Below are 24,652 nucleotides of genomic sequence, written 5' to 3' on the forward strand. Positions count from 1 at the left end.
AAAACTTATCTTTTATCTTAACTAAGTACAAATATAGATTATGTTTTTTTTATGGTTTATTTTATTTCTATTATAAATGTAATTATCCAATTTTATTCTTATTGTTATAAGAATAATATTGAAAAAAACTAACAAGATTTTCTTAAACATTTTGATTAAAAGACCTTTTTAAATATATAATATGATCTTCCCAATACTTCATTTGAAACATATTTGTTTGTTATACATTATTTTTGAGTCCTATTCATGATTCTATCACATTGAAAAAATGCATTCCTTCATGACTAGAATAACTTAATTACATTTGAAAATATATTCTCATGGTAGTATCTACTAGTTAATTATCTTGGGGGTTTCTGTGAGTGTGTGATCGAGGATTTTTGTGAACGGCGGTAGTATGGTATCAGCGAACGTTGTGCAGATGAAGCTTTCAGATGGTAGAGTCGGGTGGTATTTCATGTGTTGCATGCGTAGCATGTGGCCTTTTTAATGGAGAAGCAAGGGGCTTCTAACAACTTGGTGTTCGTCGGTGCTACGATGCCTGATGGATCCTCTCTGAAGCTTCATGCACAAAGGAATGAGTCTTTCTATGTGGGGTCGAGCTCAAAGATTAATACAGTTAATGGATTTTTTCCGTGGAGTCAAGATCGTCCAGTTTTGGTCATTCCTCCAGAGGTTGTGATGGAAGATGTGGAGTACTAGTCCAAACATGCTCTGATCTACAAATTTCTTGGTATTCGAATCTCTATGTCGGCCCTTGAAGCCCAGATACGACGTTCATGGCAGGTAGATGGAGATATGGACATAATGTTGGCAGGAAATAACTACTTCTTGGTAGTCTTTTCTTGCATGTCTGATCGTGATCGATTTTTTGAGGGGGGCACTTATTTTTATAATCGTGTGGGGTTGTTTGTGAAACCTTGGCATCTAGGGTTTAACTCTATGGAGGGTTCCTGTCTGGATTCGCCTACCCAAACTTCCTTTAGAGTTTATGGAGAGAAGACATACTACGCTAGATAGATGCCTTACTTGGGAAGCCTGTTGTGATTGCACACCAGTCCCTGGAAAAAAAGGTTATTTCTTATGCCCATATTTGTGTTGAAATTGATTTGAATAACTCACTGCCGGATTCCTTGGAAATTTGCCTTGGTTCTTCTTCTTGGGTTCAACAGTTAGATTATGAGTCCTTACCTTTTCACTGTCGAGTTTGCCATGAGTATGGACATCTGCAGCGGCAATGCCCTAGGGTTTTATAAGGGGAATAGTGGTAGTTCTGGTGGGTCTGCCTCTTCCTCAGGCCTAAAGATGGACAACGCAGGCAAGGGGAAAGCCCTGTCTAATGATGTATGTAAGGAGAAAGTCAAGATGGATAATGTTAGTAAAGGGAAAGCCCCAGTCAACGCACTAGCCCCTAATAATGATGGCTTTACTCCTATTCATAGCTGACCTAAGAAAAGAGGACAGAAGAGACCCTTTTTAGATTGGCAATCAGATTCGGATTTTAACAGATTTGAAGTGTTGGACAATATGGTCGTAGAGGAAGGTATCACCCTAGATGTGTCTGGTGCTGTAGGCTCGGATGGGGGAATTCCTATTCATGATTCCCCTGCTGTGAACCAGGATGCAACTCTCCAACAGAAAAATGAGGCTCCTATTAGCTTTGAGTCTGGTGCTCTTGTGGTTTCCTTGGCACCACAAGACAATGATAATCTCTTAGCGGATCTGGCTAAGGAGATGTTTTCTTTTGGTAAGGGAAATGACTCTCCTGTGGTATTAGGACTGTTGCAAAGACTGTTTAAGAAAGTATCCTTTTCTAGTCCATCAAGAAGTGGCCGCAAAAAGGATCAGGACAAAATTAGACTTATAGGGGATTTACTGGTAGAGTCTGGGGTTGTGAAGGCCATGGATAGTCACTTTCCTCACTCTACTCAATGATTATTCTCTCATGGAATGGTAGGGGGTTGAATAGCATCCCCAGACAAACGGTTATTCATGAGTTGGTGATTGATCATTCTCCGGATATCCTTTGTATTCGGGATACTAAGCTTTCAGTGGATTCCATGCTCTGTTGTATCCCTAATATTTGGTATCATGGTCAATGTCAATGTATTGGATCTATGGGGAATTTTGGGGGATTAGCCATTTGTTGGGAGCCATGGAAAATCACCCCTCACTGTTGGATTTCTTCTCTCTCCACACTCTCTACGGTTGCCTCCAGTTTGGATACGGGTGAGGTGATTTTGGTAACTAATGTGTATGCTCATGTTGATTTCCCTGGAAAGATAAGACTTTGGGAGCATTTAAGGTATGTTCGAAGTTGTCATCCTTTCTTGCCTTGGATTTTAGCAGGAGACTTTAATTCAGTCTTACATTTGGAGGAGAAAAGAGGTGGGAATGCTCATCTAGAGCCTTCTTCTGAGCTTCTCCGGGATAACATGAACTTTTTACATCTTTCTGATATCCAGCCAGTTAATGAGATCTTTACTTGGAATAATAGGAGGGTTGGTGAAGATGCCATTTCAGAATGCCTGGATAGATTTTTAGTCTCCTGCTTTTGGACGAGTCGTAATCTCTCTCTCTCTCTCTCTCTCTCTCTCTCTCTTTTCAGAAATTATGGATTGGAGGGGATCTGACCATTAGCCTATCAAGTTCTCGGCTTGTTGCATTTCTCTTCCCAAGAATCCTCCCTTTAAGTTCCAACTGATGTGGCTTCGGGTCTCTTCTCTTCATGACTTAATGGCTCATTGGTGGAGAACTGGTGGCCTAGCTTATGGCACTGCTATGTTTTCCTTTTCTAAAAACTACAATATGTCAAAAGGAAGCTAAAGAATTGGAACGAGAATTGCTTTGGTAATCTTTACATTATGAAAAAGAGGGATCAAGAATGTCTGGCAGTCATTACAAGGCAGATTAGAGACCTGGGTTTTTCAGAAGCTCTTAGCAGAGAAGAATCTCAGGCTTCCAGGGATTTAGAAGAGTGGGATCTTAGAGAGGAAATTTATTGGAAGCAAAAAGATCAAATTTATTGGCTCCAGGAAGGAGATAAGAATATTGCTTTTTTCCACAAATCTATTCAGGGCCGCCGAAATCGAAGTTACATTTCATCTCTTGTTACTTCTGATGGCTTGCAGTTGACCTCCTTTCAAACCATTTCCAGGGAAGCCATCCAGTTCTATTCTGCTCTTTTTTCAGAAGATTCGCTTCTCGCTGATAATGAGGAGAATATTATCTTGTCTTGCATTCCCTTTGTTGTGACCAGAGTAATGAATGACTCCCTTATGAGGTTGATCTCTATGTCTAAATTGGAGGAAGTGATTTTTAGTATGCGTAAGGGCAAAGCTCCTAGGCCTGATGGCTTCCCAGTGGAATTTTTTCAACAGTTCTGGGATATTATTAATCAGGACTTATTAGTTGTGGTTCAAGAATCACACTCTAACAAACAGATACTCCGAGCTTTGAATGCTACATTCCTTGTTCTTATTCCGAAAAATGAAGGGGCTAATCAATAGGATTCCTTTCGATCGATTGCTCTATGTAATGTGGTTTATAAATTTATTACTAAATTAATTCCAGAAAGGCTCAAATTTTAGCTTCCCATAGTTATCTCAGAAGAACAAGGGGGTTTTGTTGCTGGAAAATAGATTCTTGACGGAGTGGTTATTGCCTCTGAAGCCATCCATTCTATGTCATCTTCTAAAGAGTGTTCTATGTTCATCAAGCTTGATATGGCTAAGGCTTATGATAGAGTGAAATGGGGCTTTTTGCGGAAAGTTATTCTTACTTTTGGATTCAGCTTGGAGTGGGTGGAATGGATTTGGAGTTGTGTCACTTCTCCCTCCTTTTCTGTGCTTCTCAATGGAGAACCTTCAAAGTTATTTGGGGCCTCTAGGGGTCTCTGCCAGGACGATCCTCTTTCTCCCTACTTGCTCATCATTATGGTGGAGGGACTTGGCAGATTTATTAAACATCAAGTTTCCCATAGTTTGATTCATGGATGGAGGTGGGGAAATGGATTTCCCACTCTCTCCCATCTTCATTTTGTAGATGATACTACACTCACTGGGAGGGCTCGTATTCAGGAAGCTGAAGCCTTCAGACTCACTTTGGATACTTATTTGGCTGCCTTAGGTCAGAAAATCAATGACCACAAGTCTTCTATTTATTTTTTCAACACTTTGGAGTCTATCCAGCAGAGGATTGCTAATATTCTAAGATTTCAGATTGAGTCTCTTCCTATGACTTACTTGGGCATCCCTATTGTTTTGGGTACACAACCCAAGATCTTTTGGCAGAACCTGCTTGATAAGTTGCGTCAAAAGGTTAATCATGGACACATCAGTGGCTCTCTACTGCTGGCTGAATGACTCTCTTGCAATCAGTGATTCAAGCTCTCCCTATCTTTAGAAGCATGGTGCAGGCTGCCTCGGTGTATTTTCTTAAGGATTTTGATGCCCTCTCTTGACAGTTTCTTTGGAGCGGTAATTTGCAAAATTTCAAATGGAGTCTAATCAAGTGGGATACATTTTGTAGGCCAAAGAAGGAGGGCAACCTCGACCTTCATTCTGCTATCTTGAGTGGACAAGCTCTTTATGCTAAGCTCTATTGGTGATGGTGTTCCAGTCAGTCTCAGCTATGGGCTTGTATCCTCTCACATAAGTATTTACCAAGAGCCTGACCTTCAAAGGTTTCTAGATTCCCTTTGGTGGGTGGAGGTTCTATGGTGTGGAATACCCTTAAGATAGGCTCTCGCTTGGTCAAGAGTAGCCTTTTCTAGATTTGTAACAATGGTTCAGAGGCTTTGTTCTGGAGTGATTCTTGGAATGGTAAACCTCCTCTTTTTTCCTCTCACCCACACTTGTAGGCTCTCTATGACTCTTTCCTTTCTGTAGGTTGGAATAAGGTGGCTCACTATAAGGAGGCCTATAATTTGGGCCTTTTTGTTGGTTTCCGATGGAAGAATCCATCTGACTAGCCATCGGGGGGCTCTTTGGGGGATCAGATGGAGCTCTCTAAGATTCTGGCTTCTAGGGAGTGCAGCTCTTTGTAGGAACCTGATGTTTTGGCTTGGGGAGGTGCTTCTTTTGGTAAATATATTGTTTCCTCAAGGTACCTTATGCTTACTAGATAGCTGTTTGGTGATATGGAGGTTTCTTGGTGGAAGAAAGTTTAGAATTCCTCCTTGTGGCCTAAGTGTAATTTCTTCCTCTGGTTGGTGACTCACAATAGGTGTCTTACTTGGGATAATATCTGCAAGAGAGGATTCCATGGCCCTTCAATCTATGTTTTATGCAGTAATGATGAGGAGCCTGTTTGTCACCTCTTCTTTCAGTGCTCCTTTGTTAGACAAATCTGGCACTCCTGGTGGTCTGCATGGGGTTGCCCTTGCTAGCATGTTTCCTCTTTGTCTAAGTTTTGGAATCTCTTGGGACCTTCCTCGTCTAGATCCTATTTTCTCCAAGTTGCTTGGACTACTGGCCCTTCCTTTGTTTTATGGCATGTTTGGCTTGAAAGAAATAGGAGGAACTTTAAGAGTGTCACGCTTGGTATTGTGCACCTCTGGGGGAAAATTGTTCATTATCTTCATGAAACAGTTATGGCGAAATGTGATTTGTTTGGAGGTCTGGACCTTGGAGATATTGGTATTTGCACCTACCTTTCTTTTCCTTTGTAGGATGGTGTTCCTTTGCTGGTCTCCAACCCTGGAGGAGAGCTGGATATCATTCGCAACGTGATAATCGTGAGGGGCACTGGACTCCTCCTCTGCCTGGAGTTCTTAAGATTAACACTGATGGATCTTCTTGGGGAAATCCTAGCCCTGCAGGAATAGGGGGAGTGGGGCGCAACAGCTCTGGAGATGTTCAATTTCTCTTCTCTATCTACAAAGGTTCTCATACCAATAATCTTATGGAGGCCTGGGCCATCCAAGTAGCGGTGGAGCAATGTTGCAAGCAGGGGTGGCGTAGGATCATTTGTGAGACAGACTCGCAGGTGGTTGTCAACTTATTGAATAAAAAAGAGCTGGCAGATGTTGACTGGCATTTGGCTCTGGTTATTAAGCAGATCACCCAGTTATGTCGGACCCTTGACTTTGTCATTTTTTCCCATATCCCTCGGGAGTGGAATGGTGTGGACAATTGTTTGGCTAAGTGGGCGTCCAAGTATATGTAGGATTGGAATATTATGGATCAGACACATCTTCCCCTTGAATTGTCTCACAAATTGGATCAACTTATTTCTCAGGATAAAGCTCATTAGACCTCTTTGCATTTTTTGTTGTCCCTTTTGTTGCATTGTTCTCTTTGGATTTCAATAAATTTTTACCCCTCTTTTAGTTAAAAAAAAAACTTAATTACATTTATTAAATATTAACCTCAACCTTATCTTAATATATTTGTAGAGTGCATACGTAAAATTATGAAAATATTGATAGAAAGTCTTACTAGTAGCACAAACTTAGGGCTATTATTGGGTCTATTCCCAAACATAAGTTACATATTAACGACAAGTACATTAAGAAAAAGTCATAGAGAAAATTTTATTCTCTAACTTTTATTTGTACTACCTTTTTATGCTCTGCTGGTTCTATATATGTAGTTTCTTTGTTTCTTCGGATAACCAAGAACATAATTCCAACCACATATGCTAACATAAGTGGGAAAACCAGTAATTGTATGAATATTGATGCCACTTTTGGTAGATTGTTGTGAATTAGTGAAGCTAAGAATCCCACACTAAGGTAATACATGTTTATGGCTATGAGTGCTGTTCCAACAATCCAAGCAAAAATTGTAACCTACAAGAAGACAAATTTTGATAAGTTAATAAATCATATAAAAATAAAAATTTAATTATACTTTTCAAAAGATATTGTTACTTACAATAATCGAATTCTTATGAGGGCCCATCTTTATATCACTGCTAGTGAACTTCAACAAAGGAATCAAAGCAAATGGCAGCTCAAATGATAAGATCATCTAGACAAACCATATGAAAAAGATAAATAAAAATGCCACACAAAAATATCATCCAAAATTAAACAATTAATTTTTTTTTATATATATATATATAAAACCCCAATTAAACTCAAGGGTTTTTATGAAACATGAATATATATATAATTAATGATTTCATAGATTGGTAGGTGCAAACTATGTAAGAAATGATTTATTTAATATTTTAATAATATTTAGTATTTCTTTTTAGTATTAAGGTTAACAAGTATCAAATAATGATTAAAATACATTTTAAATTCAGTATTGGTTAATCTGTATAATAAGATTTACACAAATATTAATAAAAATAATTTTATGTAAGATATAATTTGATTTTAAAGATTTTCTGTCATTTTTTCATTTTTCTTTTTATAACTAGTATTGAAAGTTTCTCCATTCAATGGTGTTTAACTTTTTGAATCACCGCTTCAGATCATACTCCACCATCCATCGTCATCAGGATAGTGAGCCAGAAAATAGAAAATAGTCTCTTCTCTAGCTCACTCTTGATAATAAATCATGGAATATGATCCAAAATGATAAACATAATTGAATCTATATACAAAACTTAATATCTTTTAATTTTAATTTTTTATTTTTTTCTAATTATCATAGATCATTGAAAACATACCGAACAAATGATAATTAGTTGTCCTGCGCCAGAGCTGCCACTAATGATAGCCACTGCAAGACTTGGAACAATTGCGATGCTCCGTGTTATCATATTCTGTTTCCATGCTGTCAGATGCATCTTCAGAAAACCCTGCATTTTTCATTGAAAACTCTTCAAGATTAAATTTTACCATATTGCATGCAAAAATAAATTGTCTTTTGAGTAATGCTATGCAAAGGATTATAAGTGTAAGTTATGTTAAATAAAAATGGTCTTCACCTGCATCACATACTGAGCTGCGTAAGTTCCAGTGATAGTTGAACTTTGCCCCGATGCAAGCAACGCCACTGCAAATATTTTAGAACTCCATTTCCCTAATACATTCTTCAAATGTCCAACAAAAATTCATTCAAAATTCAGTCTTTGGAATTTTGGAAGTGGACGTACCTTTAAAAGAATGGAAGTGGACGTACCTTTAAAAGAAAAGGGGCATTTTGGAGGTTCATGTCCTTACATTTCTGTGCATCTTCCCAAGATATATTTGGCATGAAGCAAATTGATCCACTCACAGCCAGTATTGCCACGTTGATCAGGAAGGCCACAAATAGAGCAAAGGCGCTCTCTATGAAAAAATATTTGCATGCTGTCTGTCATTTTTTAAACACAAGAACACACATGGGTGATTATTTTATTGGTTGGGCTCTGCAATTCAATTCATAAGGTTACAACTTACTTACATTGATTCCTGAAACAGAAGTGGGTATTTTCCTTGAAAGAACCAAGGCTGAATGGAGAAACAAGTTGTGCCTAAACATCACATAAACTCCATTTTCAGTTGGGTATTTGGCAAATATCTCAAATTTGTGTGCAAGGGAAAATGGACTGAGACTTACGGCATAACAAGGGCACCAAAGAGAGAGATTGCAAGACCAGTTGCACCATTTCCTTTTAACAGAGGAACAAACATCCCTTTCAACACTCCTATGGAGTCTGGCTTTGCATTTCCAAGCTCCCCAAAGAAGCAGGCAGCCATTGCAAATATCAGAACTGTTATAACAGACTCCAATTTCCTGATCTGTAAGAACACAATTTTGTAAGCTGGAATTCTCAAACAAATCTATATATATATATATATATATGTATATATGTATGTATGTATGTATGTATGGGGAAAAGACAGTTTTAGATAAGGATTGAAAATGATTACTCCATATCTCTGCAATCCAAGGAGGAGGAGAGTACTCAGCCCTGTTATAAGAACTCCAGCCCATATTGGTATATGAAACAGTAGATATAGTGCAAAAGCTGTTCCAATTACTGATATAGAGCAAGAGAATGGAAAAAGAAATCAGGTGGACAAATGATCAAAATAAGTGAAATAAGTAAGTGGAATTTAAAATAATTCAAAACTATTTACTATTGAATTAGTAAATAATAATTTTACTCTTCACCCTTTTAGAAGTTTATTTTGTTAAATTATTTAAGATTGATACAGTAATCATAAAGAAAATGTGGTGGGGGTGGTATATAAGATAATGGCCACGCTTAGTGAATTATAATTATAATTTAAACCTTCTTTGATAATCATTTCTTTGATATTATTAATATTTATAATTTTAATATATTATTGAAGCTCTGACTTTATTTTATATATAGAAAAAAAATTATATATGAGTATGATGATTTATGACAGTAAAATTTACAATTAAATAAAGAAATTATTTTTAAATAATTATAAATACATCTTTTAAATATATAATTTATAATATAATTCTATATTCTAAAAATTTATTGATTAAAATTACTACCTCAACTAACAAATTATAACAGTATACCCCTCTTTACGTGGAGATCAAGCCCAACATGCAAAACGGGGAGGAACTACGTATGCATGCAATTAGCATTCTATAATCATTAACTCATGCAGGAATAGATGGCATAACTTGATACAATCCAAAACATTTATACGTAGATGTGTAATGGCAAACCTTCAGGTATGTCGGATGCAATCACTGCCACTTCTGCTAGCACCCACAGTATGTAATTTAGTTTTCTAGGGTATTCTGTTCTGCAGTGTTCTGCAAGGTGCTTGCCTGCAACACAAAAATAAGAAATTATAATTTAAAAAAAAAAATTAAATCATAAATTATGATGTTTGATCAATATATAGTCAGATGGATTATAGAGTTTGATTCCAAATGATATGAAATAAGATTATATAATTTGATCTGAAATATAATGTAAAATAGATCATAAAATTTGATTGGAGACGTAGATAAAATAACTTACACTTCAAATTCAAAAACATTTCTTACTGATTTTGATTTATCTATTGACTAAAACTAGTGGGTAAATGTTTTTTTCCAAGAAACTAACCTGTGGCTACTCCCAAATTGGCTGCTCTAGACTGAATAGCCAATGCAAAACTGCAGGCCAAAAGAATGACCCAAACGAGCTGCAAGAATAATGTACAATTCCCCTAATTATTAAGCCAAATCTGAGCAGGAAAACTTATAAATGTTTGATCACCTCACCATTGTGGGCCAAAGCTAAGGTGATTGCAATATACCTCAAACTGGTACTTTGCACCTGCCTCTAAATCTGTTTCCACTGAATAACACAACAGAAGCAAGCAATCAAATAATCTATTAGTGATATGGACAGAAAAATACACAATACTTACTTATCTAAAGGAGAAAATGTCTACTGACAGTTGGCAGGATCCAAGTAGGCTACGGACACAAGAAAACCTGGCCCAACGTACTTTATAAACTTCTTCCACACACTTTCCTGCAAGTTGGTTCTCACAGTATATTAGTTAGAAGACACAATCAAATATTTTTATTTTATTTTATTTCTTAGACTACAAAAATTGGATAGAATCTTTTATAACTTGCAGTGTATAGGGTAAACTTCAACTTTTTAATGTGATTGGTGACAAACCCTTGGCTATCACATGGACTGGGGGAAAATTGGATCTCTACGAAGAAACTCACTACTACGTGGACTAGGGGAAGACTGGACCTTGAAGGAGAAACTCATAAACTGAGCTCTGAGAAATACAGGTTCATTAAATTTATAAGCACATGCATAATAAATTCTATGTCCAGGGTAGGATAGAGTTAGCTACAACAATTATAATAGATTGGTAAGATAAGATTGGCATAGACAGTTTGGACAGCAGAATTCGATGCTTGGTCAACTGGAAGCTATGTGAGGGGTCCTCCTAGTCTGTGCAGACAACTAGGTTAGATGATAACTAATTTACCTATTCCAACATCCTTGATCTAGTGCATACCATAGGAAGCTCTGGCCAATCAAACCAAACCCCATCTCCACAGACAAATATTTTATACTAGAATGAAAGCTTATGAAAAAATTATAATATTTATAACTAAAAGTCAAATGTAGGTAGATAATGCAGCATAGTCTAGTTCTACTATTCCAAATGTTTGAATAGATAGTTGAACAATGTCATTAGATTTCCACAATTCATTAGTTTATCTGAATATGCTTCTGGATTTGATTGTGTGAGTTTTTTTGCATCAACATTTCGGATCACACTCTGTGATATCAAGTGTGATCCGAAACGTTGATGCAAAAAAACCCACACAATCAAATCCAAAAGCATATTCAGATAAATAATTGAGTTCAATTCAATAGAAATAACAGACCTCATTAGCAGAAGTCTCAACCTCATTGTCCCTAATCTCCTTAGTGGGAGTGGGAGTAGGAATAGGAGTAGGAGTGGGAGTGGGAGTCCCAAGGACTACCTCCAATTGCCCACCTGATCTTTCCACTGCTTCCTCGGCCATTGAACTTTTGATTTATAAATTCTGCAAAGAACATTAGCAATCCCAAGTTTCTGCAATTTGTCACAAGAATGAAGCTTCAGCTTGCACTGCATTAATTCTCACACAAATAGAATTTAATGCTCCCTGTCAATTTACTTTTAGGCAAACTTGATCTTAAATTATTTTATAAACTTTCTTTAAACAATTTTTTTTTTTTAATTTAATTGCATAATTGAAGTATACTGGGGGAGTTGGTATCTCGGGAAGGGTGTAATGGTGGACTTTTATTTACTAATCTGGAGTTTCATTTTTCTAATAATTTATCTTATAAATTAAGGATTTACAAAAACTTGAAAATAAGTATTTTTAATTCTATTGTATTTGGGAAACAATATTCCTAAGATGGTAATCTTGTAAAGGTGCAATGATAAAGTTTGACGTAGTTATTTAAGGTTTTATATTCTTTCAGAAAACAAATTTTGATAATAAGTTATTTTATGAAGCAGGTCATTCTAAAAATAGATATTTTTATTTTTATTATAAGATAGCTAGTACACTGTAAACATTTTAAAGATATTATCAATAAAAATCAAATAACTATTTATCATAGAAAATTACCATTGACTATCTGACAGAACTATTTAATATTAAAATAAATAATCTATATAAATGCTAAGATCCAATTCTTATAAAATACAAAAAAAATAAAAAAAATCAATTAATGATCCTCAGTCCTTTTCTTTGAGAGCTCAGAGTTACCTACTCAAATAAACTAATCTATGGAGCTTTCATATGCAGTGAATCCTATATAAAAAACTCAATAGTTAATATGGAACCAATTACATAACATAATCTAATTCTGGGGCCAATACAGTGGGCCAATTTAAAGGAAAACAGTTAAAAGATAAAAAGAATCTGTGACTGGTAATAAGGGTGATCTCATGTCTTACTGAAAAAGAAAGCATAGCTAGTGGACTTCAACGTAATCATAGCCAAACACTGTTAATAATTCAAGCGAATCCAAACAGGAAAAATAGTTAAAATAAATTCATCTTTAGTTGGTGAGCACAGTCCGACTCAGCCATCACTAACTTTTCTTAGAATTCTCAACTAACTGGTATGAATAATCTGCAACGAGGAAAACGTGGACTCTCAAATCTGTTGAATGTATTTTTCCAAACAAATAAGAACACAATGAGTAACGAAATGGGTCGGTTCAATCAGCTTGAGTGTTTAAATCTCTCCGTCTCGTTGATTTTCATTGCTCCCAAATCCTCCATCCTTACGGATATTTTTTTTAAGGAGGGTAATCTTTTTTGCCACTGATTTATGAATCAGTAAGAATCACACATAGGAGATTTTTGTTGGACATTGTTGTTGGTAGGATATGTTGTTGTCATTGATGTCAACATATTCATGTGATTTATTGTTCTGATGATTATTTTTGAGATTATGATTTGGTGTATGGAGTATCTCTAGTGTTATTATATCTTTCTGTATTGGGTTCAGTGATCCGAAAAGTTTTATTGATCATATCATATGATCCGGTTTGTAGTTTGTTTTTCTATTTAGTGTTTTGTAGAGTTCAGTATTTCCTCCGGTATATTCCGGTGTGATTAGATCTGAATGGTCTTCTGTATCTTCATTGCAGATGGTTCGTGATTTGGTGCTCCGCAAGTTATCTTTCTTCGTGATAGTTGTTGTTTGAGTGTTCTTGAGGTTCAGATGTTGATCGATGAAGATTTGATAAGTGGTGTTGGTGGAGCTATTACTGATGATTCTAATGTGCTTGCTGGTGTTTCCTAATTGTATCCTATTTGTCTTGATGATCCACATTGATCGTTGTGCGAGTTTTTTGGTGATTTTGCTAAACTGGTGATGTTCTTCGTGTTATGCGGTTTTTTTGGTAGTATAGTGTGTTGCGGTTGATCTTGACGTAATTACCAATGGAGATGAGCATTTGGAAATTTGATTTAGGTCCATGTTATGTCATGTATATCATTATATTGGTCCGATGGTTGATCTTTGTATCGTGTGATGTAATTTTGTAATTGTGAGTTGAGGGTTAGGTCCATGTTATATCATGTATATCATTATATTGGTCCAATGGTCGATCTTTGTATCATGTGATGTAATTTTGTAATTGTGAGGTGAGGGTTTAGCCGACCTTGTTGTCAAGGTTGATGAATTGTATAAATAGGTGATATTGTCATGTAATTAAGGTATCAAGGTTGTGTCTACATTATCAAAGGGTGGTGTATGTGCAAACAAGGATTCATCTTTCGGTGTGGTGTATTGAAAAGAGATTGGTGTTGTTGAACAAACAATTGTGCTTAAACCAAAACTGCCATTAGGCATTTACAGATGCTATTATTGCAATTCATTTCTTCCGGATTGTAGTCTAAATAATGTTGTAAGGACCAGCGAGACTTTCCTAAGGGTTGTAGCCTTTCGAGTTATTGTATCTTGAGCAGTGAGCTCTAAGCAGTGTACCTGAATGCATGCACATTCCCCATTGTAACATTTTCACATACTACTGTAGAGTATCATCTTATTGTGGGTAGGTTCCCACCGTAGTTTTTTCCTTAACCGGGTTTTTCACATCAAAATCTTGGTGTTGTGTGTTGTGCTATCTATTTTCTTATTTTTGTTGTTTCTGCAATTTGTATGATCTATATTTGTGGTTAAGATTGTAGATTCGGTGAAAACCGATTCACCCCCACAACCTCCCCCCCCCCCCGGTCTCATTTTTCCTTCATTGTTGTTTCCAACAATTGGTATCAAAGCTAGATCCTCCAGAAGAAGCTTAACCGCTTGAGGAGATCCGGGATGGCAACTAGAGGTGTTATCTTTAAGGAGAGTCCAAGATTTGATGGAAGTAACTATGCTATATGGAACAACCGGATGGAGGTGCACTTGAGATGTTCTGGAAAAGATTACTGGAAGATTACAAAAAATGTCTATTATGTTCCTCAGAATGGACCAGTTACTGTTGATGAGATCAAGAAAGCTGAAAATAGCATTAGAGCAAAGGAAGCATTGTTGAGCACCCTGACTGATTCAGAGATGACTAGTGTAATGGGACTTCAGACTACACATGAGATCTGGGAGAAGCTTTCAACCTTGTATGAAGGAGATAAACAATTCAAAGTCGCTAAGATACAAAGTTTGAAAGGGAAGTATGAGATGTTGAAGATGGGAGAAGATCATAACATAAACACCTTCATGGCTAAGGTGAATGACCTTGTCCTAGGTATCATTTGTGCCGATGGAATCCTTGAAGAAGATGAAATTGTTGCTAAGGTGTTGAGATCATTGGCTCCTGCTTACAAACATAAGATAGTTGCTATTGATGAGATCCAGAGTGTGACTACTGTGACAAGAGAAATGTTGGTTGGAAAGATTGATGCATTTGAGTTGAGAAAATTTGGTGAATCACATGGAAAGTCTGAAACAACATTTAGAGCATCTGTATCCAGAAAGTAGAATTATGATCATAATGAGTGTAGAATATCCAAATATGAAAGAGAGAAAAGAGAGATGGAAGAGCAAGAAAGAGAATTGAATGAGCTTGAAGCACTATTTGCCCGGAGACTGCCTAAGGGAGCTGGTAAGTATGATGGAAAATTGCCTCTGAAATGTTTCTCTTGCAATAAGATAGGATATTTTGCTTCTAGGTGCCCGAAGAGAATGGCTAAGTATGATAGACATGATAAATTTGATAAGCATGATAGAAATGATAGATATGAGAAGCATGAGAAGTATGATAAGCCTTACAAGCTTAACTGGAAGTATAAGCATCAGAAGAACTGTTATTATGTTGTTGATGAAGGTGTTACAAATGAAGAATCAAAAGGAAATGAAGTTGTGTTTATTGCTATCAAAGAAGATGGACCGATGCTTGTTGATTCCACAAGCTGCACTATTGAGGAGAAAGCTTTAGCTGCTAAAGTTGAAGAGAAAGATGAATGGGTGATTAACATCAGTTGTTCACATCATATGACTGGTGATAAAAACAATTTTGTAAATATGGAAAAGTATGATGGTGGAATAGTAAGATTTGGAGATGACAAAGTTTGTGTGTTCCATGGTAGAGGTTCTATTTCTTTTTATGGTAAGCATAACACTGATAAAGTCTTGCATGTTGAAGGTTCGAAGCATAATCTTTTGAGTGTTGGACAGATGGTTGACAAAGGTTATGATTTGCAATTTAAGAATGGAAAATGCAAGATCCTAAAAGCCTCTGGTATAGAGATTGCATCTGGAACTAAGACTGAAGGTAATATTTTTTCATTTGAATGCTGGTGAGAAAAGTCGTTTGATTTCTTAGATTGATGAGAGTTGGTTGTGGCATAGGAGGATGTGTCATGGTAATTTTGATTCAATGATTAAGATCAGATCTATTCAAGTTGTTAGAGATCTGCCTAAAATTGTTAAGCCTGCTAATATAGTATGTAAAGAATGTTAGTTAGGTAAGTAAACAAGAATTTATTTCAAGAGAAAATAGTATACATCTGATGGATTGCTATATCTTGTACATACTAACCTAGATGTGGACCTACAAACATTAGAAGTGTGCAAGTTGACAAATATTTTATGTTACTAATTGATGATTATTCCAGGATGGTGGGTTATCTTTTTGAAGGAAAAATCAGAAGCTTTAGATAAATTCAAGATATTCAAAGCAAAGGTTGAGACTGAGATAGGATTGAAGGTGAAATGTCCGAGATCTGACAAAGGAGGAGAATTCTATTCCGGTGAGTTTGATTCATTATGTGAGAAGCATGTGATTAGAAGACAATTATCTGCTCCTAGAACCTCTCAACAAAATGGAGTTGTTGAAAGGAAGAACAAAACAATCTTGGATGTTGCAAGGACTATGCTGATTGAAGGGAATATTGCAAAGATCTATTGGAGAGAAGTTGTTAGCACTATTGTTTACACATTCAATTGAGTACATATAAATGGTGGTACTGGTAAGACTCCTTATGAGCTATGGTTTGGTCATGTTTCTACTATGAGATATTTCAGAATTTTTGGAAACAAGTGTTATATCAAGAGAGATGAGGATATAGGAAAGTTTGATGCTAGAAGTGATGAAGGAATTTTCTTGGGATACTCAACAAAGAGCAAAGCCTACCGGTGCTACAATAAAAGACTGAGAAAAATAGTGGAAAGTGTAAATGTGAAGGTTGATGAGAACTATGAAAAAGATATCAGAGTGTGCGAATATGATGATGGTCAACATGTTGTCCTAACTCCTATTCAGACTGAATAATTGAAGCAGAATGATCTGATAGAGACAATTAATCCGAACGTTGTTGCTACCAATGGAGAGGTGCAGGAACCTGAAAATCAGAACAATTAGAAGACTGTGAGGTATGTAAGATTGAATCACTCTAAAAATTAGATTATTGGAGATAAAAATAAAGGTGTGATGACTAGAAGGCTAGTTGCTGAAGAGGTATGTTTGATTACTAGAATTGAACCTAAAGATGTTGTTGAAGCTTGCAAAGATGGAAATTGGATAAGGGCTATGGAAGAAAAATTGAATCAGATTGAAAAGAATAATATATTGGAGCTTGTGCCTAGACCTAAAGATAAGAATGTGATCTGTACTAAATGGGTATTCAGGAACAAATTGAATAAAGCTAGTGAAGTTGTTAGAAATAAAGCAATATTGGTATGCGAAGGATATTCACAAAAAGAAGGAATTGATTATGAGGAGACTTTTGCTCCGGTATCTAGACTTGAAGTTGTTAGACTGTTGCTTGCATATATGCTACTTATAAAAATTTCAAGGTATATTAGATGGATGTCAAATCTACCTTTTTGAATAGTGATCTTGAGGAAGAAGTTTACATTGAGCAACCGGATGGATTTTTATTATCAGATGATGGAGACATGGTATGCAAATTGAAGAAATCTCTTTATGGATTGAAACAATCCCATAGAGCCTGGTATGCTAGATTAGATAAGTACTTATTGAAATTGGGATTTAGTAAAGGTACTGCTAATAGTAATCTATATTTTAAGATTGAGAATAATAACATTTTGATTGTTGAAGTCTTTGTTGATGATATTATCTTTGGAGGAGATGAAAACTTGAGTATGAAGTTTGTCGGTAATATGTAGAAGGAATTTGAGATGTCTATGATAGGAGAGATGAAATTTTTCTTAGGTTTGTAGATTTCACAGACTGGGAAAGGTATTTTTATATCTCAAACTAAATATGTGAAGGAATTGTTGAAGAAGTTTGGATTAGATGACTCCAAACCGGTTGGAACTCCTATGGTGACTGGCTGCAAATTATCTAAAAATGATGAATCTTTGAAAGCTAATCAGTCTTTGTATATATCTATGGTTGGTGGACTGCTATATCTTACTCAGATTAGACCAGACATTGTGCATGTTGTGTGCATAGCTGGTAGATATCAAGCTGATCTGAAAGAGAGTCATGTCACTGCTATAAAGCGGATATTTAGATACTTGAAGGGGACTGTGAATTATGGTTTTTGGTATATAAGGAATGATGATTTCATGCTATGTGCTTACACTGATACTGATTAGGTTGGTGATGCTGATGACCAGAAGAGTTCCTTCAGTGGTGCATTCTTTTTGGGTAAGAAATTGGTTTCATGGGCTAGAAAAAAACAAGATTCAGTGTCCTTATCTATTGTTGAAGTTGGGTACATTGTTATTGCTAGTAACTACACTCAGGTAGTTTAGATGAAACAAATGTTGAAGGATATCAAAGTTATCTATGATAAGTCTAATGTCATATATTGTGATAATTCTAGTGTAAAATTCAAAGACTAAACATGTGTCAATTAAGTATAATTTCTTGAGAGAAAAAGTCAGTGAAGAGGAAGTGAAGTTGTAGTATGTGTCTAGAAAGGAACAAATTGTTGATATTTTCACTAAGCCTTTGCCTGCAGATACATTTATCTATTTGAGAGACAAGTTAGGGGTATCCACCCTTCCTGATGAGAACTAGATGCATTGAGTTGCATCAATCCAGTGGACTTCACAGTCTTATCCTTCTGTCTGGATTGATGAGGTGGTGTTGCTACTCTACAGGAGTAGTCAATATGAAGGGGGAGAGTAAGTTTGGTTTTCTGTTTTGAGGATCTTTGGTATTGTTGTCAAAGGGGGAGAGAAGCATGTGAAAAACTATTTTATTTACTTGATCCTAGGGGGAGTCTGTTGGAGATGTTTTCTTTCTTTCAATTGATTGTTTTTCACATTTATATGTTACCATCAATGTCAAAGGGAGAGATTGTTGGACATTGTTGCTGCTAGGATATGTTGTTGTCCTTGATGTCAACATATTCCTGTGATTTATTGTTCCGGTGATTTCAGATTGGTTTTTTGGGATTATGATTTGGTGTATGGAGTATTTCTACTGTTATTATATCTTTCTGTCTTGGTTTCAATGGTCCGGAAAGCTTAACTGATCATATCATATGATCCAGTTTGTAGTTTTCTTTTCTATTTAGTTTGAAGTTGACTATGTTACACTTGAGGTGTATGCCCAACACCTTCTAAGTCAACCGATGGATCCCAAAGAAGGGAGATTTGATATATTCAAGGAAAAAGATCTCAGTCTGCATATGCAATTCACTTCTTCTGCCCGAAAGAGAAAAGTCACTAAGATGGTAGAGGCAGTAGCTTCTCAGATGGGTTTCACCAAGGAGAAAGTGAAGAAAACAATGGATAAATATGCACAAAAAGAGACTAAGTCTGCTCCTACTCCAGTAGCACAACCTACAAAACCTAGCCCATCCGGAAAAGGTGTGGTGAAGTAGAAGGAGAAGCCAAAAAGAACCTATGTTGCAGTATCTCTGGTAGCCTTAGAAACTGAGTCTGAGGAGGATGCAGGAAAGGCCAAGAAGAAGGGATAATTTGTGAGAGTGGTGAGGAAGCCGTAGACTGGTGGAGCTTAGCAATCCAAGAAAGAAAAATTTGATCCTGCTCCTACCGGAAGAGCCAAAAGAGGTAGACAGGTCAAAAGTCAATTTGAAAAAGACCTTGAGTTTAGCACCATACAAGGTAAGTACACAATCATTCCTCCACTATCAAAAGATCATTTGATAGATGAAATAATAATGGATGGCAATTTGAAGAATCTTGGAGCATACTTTGAGAATTTTGATGAAGGTGATAAGAGAAAAATTGAAGAAGCAATTGTATTTTATCTACACAATTTTAATAAAACATTAATTGAATTACAAAAGACCATTCCAAAGGATTTGTACAGTTTGATTGATGCAAGAAGAATGAATGCAAGCAAGATTGATAGAGAAATGAAGGAGAGAGGACTAGTAAATGTATGTACTTGTATTACTCATGATGAAGCAAAGAGGTTAATTGAAGAGGCAAACAAGAAGGAATTTAGAATTAAAAACAAGATCAATAGATTGATGATTGGAAATGTAGAGGAGGTGAGGAAAGAAACAAAAGAGGTATGGAAGAAGATAATTGCAAATGACCCTCTGTACAAGGATGCATTCGAGCCATCTCAGCCGGTAGATAAGCAATGTGTTTTTGGAAGTCGGAAGGTTGAGACTCAGACTAAGGATCATTTGGAAGACCAAGATAATACACCACTTGATGTTGAGACCGGTGATGCTCCTCTGGTGGTAGATAGCTCTGTAGCCCCTAAGATCCAACAGGTTGATATTGCACCAAGTGGTGACATTGGTGCAACAGATAAAAGGGACAAGGAAGAGAAGAAGGATGCTAAGATAATAGAATCTAAGGTTGTTGAGGTTGACAAAGGCAAAAGTATAGTTGTTCTGGCAATTGTCACTCCTCCAGTTATAGGGACCCCGCCTCATAGTCTCATTAATCTTGATGGCTCTGTTGATCTTGGGAAGATGTCTCCTACTGAGAAGCTTATGCTTGCAGCTGTTGTGCAAGCCCAAGCCAGTCAAGATCTAGTGAAATCAAAGACTAAAGATAAAAAGGTAATTTTGATGTCTATAGATGTTTTGTAGAAGGTGGCCCCTAATGTACATATAGATTCAAATAATAGACCCTCTGGTAAATTGTTGCAGTTAATTAATAGTGTAAATACCAGTTTTGATTCTTTGGAGAAGACAGCTACACAAAAAGTTTTGGATAAGTTCAAGGAGGTTAGAAAGAAAACATTCCTAAAGATGATTGAAGATTATAGGGTGACATTGAGAGATTGCATATTATTTCTGATACATTATCAAAAGCCGATAAATTGTATAAATCTTATCTCATTTTGCCTAAGTTCACTGTTGATATTGATAAGCAGATAGGTATTTGCTAGGGCAAGATTGTTGGCATCTCTCAGTCCTTTGATCCTAATGCAACACTAACCAGAAGTATTGAAGGACATATTATAGCCTTAAATGATCAGATCTCAAGCCTTCAAGTGGATAAGGAGAAAATTTTGAGGAAAGTAGGTGAACTCCAGAACCTGATTGCCACTCAGTTAGACACTATGCTAAGAAAAAGGTGGATTGCATGAAGGAGATGGCCCGACCTTTATCATCAGATTTAAGAGAGCTAGAAATTCAAGCTACTATATTTAATGCATTTATCACAGTTTTGGACAACTTGAAGAGTGGGTAGGATACTCACCTAGGATTTTTTAAGACTATTTATGCTGACCTCTTCAAGTATTTGTAAAGTGTTTGTCATCTGTATATAAATTTTGGAAAACACCCCATCTTTGGCATTGTTTTCAAAGGGGGAGAGGAACGGTAAAAAATATATAGTATTGGAGAAAGGAATTTTTTGTCTAAGGGGGAGCCTTAGAGATTCTTATGATTCTTTTGAGCTGGTGTTCAGTTCTCAACACTTGGTCATTTTTCACGAGTATTGCCATCAATGCCAAAGGGGGAGATTGTTGGCAATTGACACTCATCCGGTGACTAATTTTTGGTTTAGGGTTGTCATTGATGGCAACTCTTCATGGAGATTCATTTTGGTGGTCATGATTCTTCTTATCCATAAGTAGGTGTTAATCAGTAGCGTACTAACCGGTATTCCAAGAAGAACAGAGCATTTTTGGGTTTGGATGCTTTTCGGTAATTGCGGTGCATTGAATCGTGTTCTTGTTGATTGGGCCCACTTAGATATATCATTTATCATCATTTTGGTGATCCACATTTATCTTTTTGGATCCAATCAAGCCGAAATGTATCTACACGTTACACCTTCAGGCCGACATGATGTATGATCTATTTTGGGTGTCGTTATATAAATTTGGTGTGGGTGATCTTTTTTGGGTAATGATATGAATTAATGTGAGCAGAAGGTGATCGAGAATCAATTTTGGTGTAGTTTCAGGTGCGTATTATTGATTTGGTAGCTGACTGAGACAATCTACAAGGCAGAGTAAAGAAGAACAAAGAAGGTGATCTAGTCAGTGTTTTTGCACTTAACCGGAACTGATCCAAGCATAGTAAATGTTGTAGTCACATAAATCTGTCCATTTTAATTAAATGAATATTTCCTATTTATTTGATTAAAAATCCACTAGCCATCAGTTAATTAAATTAATATTTAATTAATTCATCTTCAAACATTCTCCTATTAATTAAAAAAATTATTCAATTTATTTTAATTAATTCATTAAACCAAATTCACAATCAATTAAATGAATAAATCTATTTATTTAATTAAATCCCCCTTTTCCTCTTTTAAATAAATTAAATAAAACATTTATTTAAATCATTTATCCCCCCCCCCACTTGCATTTTCCTACAAATGCTACTTGCACACATTTATTGAAATAAATTAATTTATTTTAAATAAAAATCCTATTTTCCCTCACCCACCAAATCCAATTGCATTCCTAAACCCCCTTCTTGATTCTTCTAACCCCTTCCTAATTAGCCTAATCCATCCCCTAATTATTGTCACATTCCTAAGCAACTTTAAGTCACTTCTCAAAGACTCCAAAGTCTTTGAAAAGCATTTAATGTTTTGTGTGTTCAACAATTTAACCTCCAAAGTCTTCCAAAACCACTAATGGCTCTTACATGACCATTAATGGCTCTTACATAACCATTAATAGTTATTTCAACTTGCACTCATGTGTCTCCTCAAGCATTTATTGCTTTGACCATGTTTATCCCTTTTGCCTTTGTACAAGAGTTTATCCATTGGATAAAAACTTTATTCTTTAAATAAAGAATTTATCCATTCAACTAACCTTGACCTTAACTCCCAAGGTCATGTCAAGCATTTAATGCTTATTCCCTCTCCTCTCAACCTATCTCACATTGACACTTGTCATCCTGGGATTGGGTTGAAAGCCCTCACATGGATTTAATACCATTCAATCCTGACCCTTGTTGAGATTGGTCAATCTCAACCATCCATTGCTCCATTTTTCCTATAAATAGAGCCCATTTCTTCATAATCCAGATCCTGAAAACTTGTATGCATTTAAGCTATAGGCATTTGGAGAGAGCATTTTAGTATAATCAACTCATATATTGTCATTTTGGATAAAATAAATCATTTTAGTATCAATAGCTTAGTATTAGCTTCTTTATTTACATTTAGAGCAATACTTCAATCTCAAACCTCCATAAGCATCCAGAGTGCAAAAAGCTGTTGAGAGCTACACTATTTTGGAACTTGGAGAGGAGAACAAAGGAGAAGAAACCAAGAGCATGTTAGGAGGCATTTGGAGATGCCTCATCATATTTACCTTCTTAATTAGATATTTTATCATGTTTTTGATATCTCTTTTGATATGCTTGTGTAGGAAAGTATTTTGTTTGTGATTTTTGACACTAACAGTTTTCCTTTTCTTCTTGTTTGTGTTTGGTTATCATTGACTAACCTTCCCTTTTTGCAGAGCATCATTTGGTGAACCCGACATGAATCTAAACACCTAGAAAACAATTTTTTTTGACAACTAACATGTTTGATTGTTGAACTTGACACACGGGTTGCGCTTTAGCGCTATTGATCATGTTGTAGCGCTATTGCAAGTTGTTGTTCTAGCGCTATTGTTCTTACAATAGCACTGTTGTAGCAAGTTTAGCACTATTGACATTGTTTGAGCGCTTGTTACCTTATTTTGGCGCTATTGAGAATGTTTGAGCGCTTTTGCCTTCCCTACCATTCTTCTTCTTTTAGCGCATTTGTGTTAAATAGTGCTTCTGTTTAAACACAGAGTAGCGCTATTGTAACAGAACGTTGTAAAAATGACCCTGTAACCGAAAAAGGAAAAATTCTTAGGCTTGTGGAAGCCCACCATAGGTTCGATTTTTACTAACTATTTGCCTCTTGTGCAGGTCTAAAAACCAACCTCTTTAAAATTAAAAATTTCCTTTTGGTGTTTTAAAATTGAACAACACAAAATTTTCTTTCTTGCAAGCTTAGGATCAAAATTTGTGTTTGGTGCTCTAAAATTGAACAAAACAAATTTTGTTTATTGCAAGTTTAGGCTTAACTTTTCATTTGGTGCTTAAAATCAAAACAAATCCATTTCTAGCATCAAACTTCAGTAAAAATTTACAATCCACACTTCAATTTTTGGTGCAAATAAAACTTACAATCCACTTGTTTCAAACTTTTGCAAAGTGATTTTTCCTTTATACGTGCTTCAAATTAAGTTGACCAGGATTTTCAAAGTTCTAGTTTACTTGAAATTTTGCATTTGAGGTTAAAAAGAACACCATGATTGTTGGAGCAACATCTCCAAATAGTTAGATCACATTGCGATGGTAAGTTAAAAAGAACAAGTGTTTTTTGTGCCTGACACACTTGTGCAAAAAGTTGGTCAAGTGGTCTTACTTCTAACACACACTATCATCTCCCTTGGCTTTCGTGGTCCTAGGTGCAAGAGAAAAGTGTTAGTAACACTCAAAATTTTTATCTTTTTAAGAGAGGCCTGCCAAGAGACACATCACTCTTGGGAATGACCTCGCACGGTAAATCCTTCGAGCCGCTATAGAAATCAGGTGAGAGCGAAAGCTGTAGCCTTGGGTATAGTTGTTCCTACAGTGTAACTTGCCGAAAGGAAAAATGGGCCCCACCACAAGTTACAAGGCTCTTAAGTGAGTCACTGCAGAATGAACTTATGTCCAAAGACATCGAAAATGACTAAACACTTTTAAGTAGTAGCCCACCCATTCTATTGATTGAAAATATTTGAGATATAATTCAGTGCAAGAGCATAGATGGTTTTGCTCCCAAGATACTCACCATACATATTTCCTTGAGTAGAAACATAGCTTTTTGAAAAGTCACTTGTG

The 24,652-nt window shown here is 36.1% G+C and overlaps 2 protein-coding genes across 2 annotated transcripts; one reads left to right on the plus strand and one right to left on the minus strand.

The window, feature by feature from the left end:
- Window positions 1-3,725: 3,725 nt before the first annotated feature.
- On the plus strand, window positions 3,726-4,364 carry LOC131856865 (uncharacterized mitochondrial protein AtMg01250-like). Its single transcript, XM_059208815.1, has one exon. The coding sequence runs from the start codon at window positions 3,726-3,728 to the stop codon at window positions 4,362-4,364; it is 639 nt and encodes a 212-aa protein (XP_059064798.1).
- A 1,865-nt stretch (window positions 4,365-6,229) lies between these two features.
- Window positions 6,230-13,783, minus strand: LOC131029645 (metal transporter Nramp6.2-like). Its single transcript, XM_059208816.1, has 15 exons — window positions 13,762-13,783; window positions 13,236-13,329; window positions 10,317-10,405; window positions 10,175-10,215; window positions 9,982-10,060; window positions 9,594-9,698; window positions 8,813-8,922; window positions 8,499-8,680; window positions 8,343-8,412; window positions 8,079-8,252; window positions 7,885-7,989; window positions 7,624-7,755; window positions 6,879-6,974; window positions 6,563-6,793; window positions 6,230-6,325 (listed from the first exon to the last, which is right to left on the minus strand). Exons 1-15 carry the CDS (start codon window positions 13,781-13,783, stop codon window positions 6,230-6,232), a joined length of 1,626 nt encoding a protein of 541 aa, XP_059064799.1.
- Between the last annotated feature and the right edge of the window lie 10,869 nt (window positions 13,784-24,652).

This window comes from Cryptomeria japonica, chromosome 7 (genome assembly GCF_030272615.1).
Source record: "Cryptomeria japonica chromosome 7, Sugi_1.0, whole genome shotgun sequence".
Classification (NCBI taxonomy): Eukaryota; Viridiplantae; Streptophyta; class Pinopsida; order Cupressales; family Cupressaceae; genus Cryptomeria; species Cryptomeria japonica.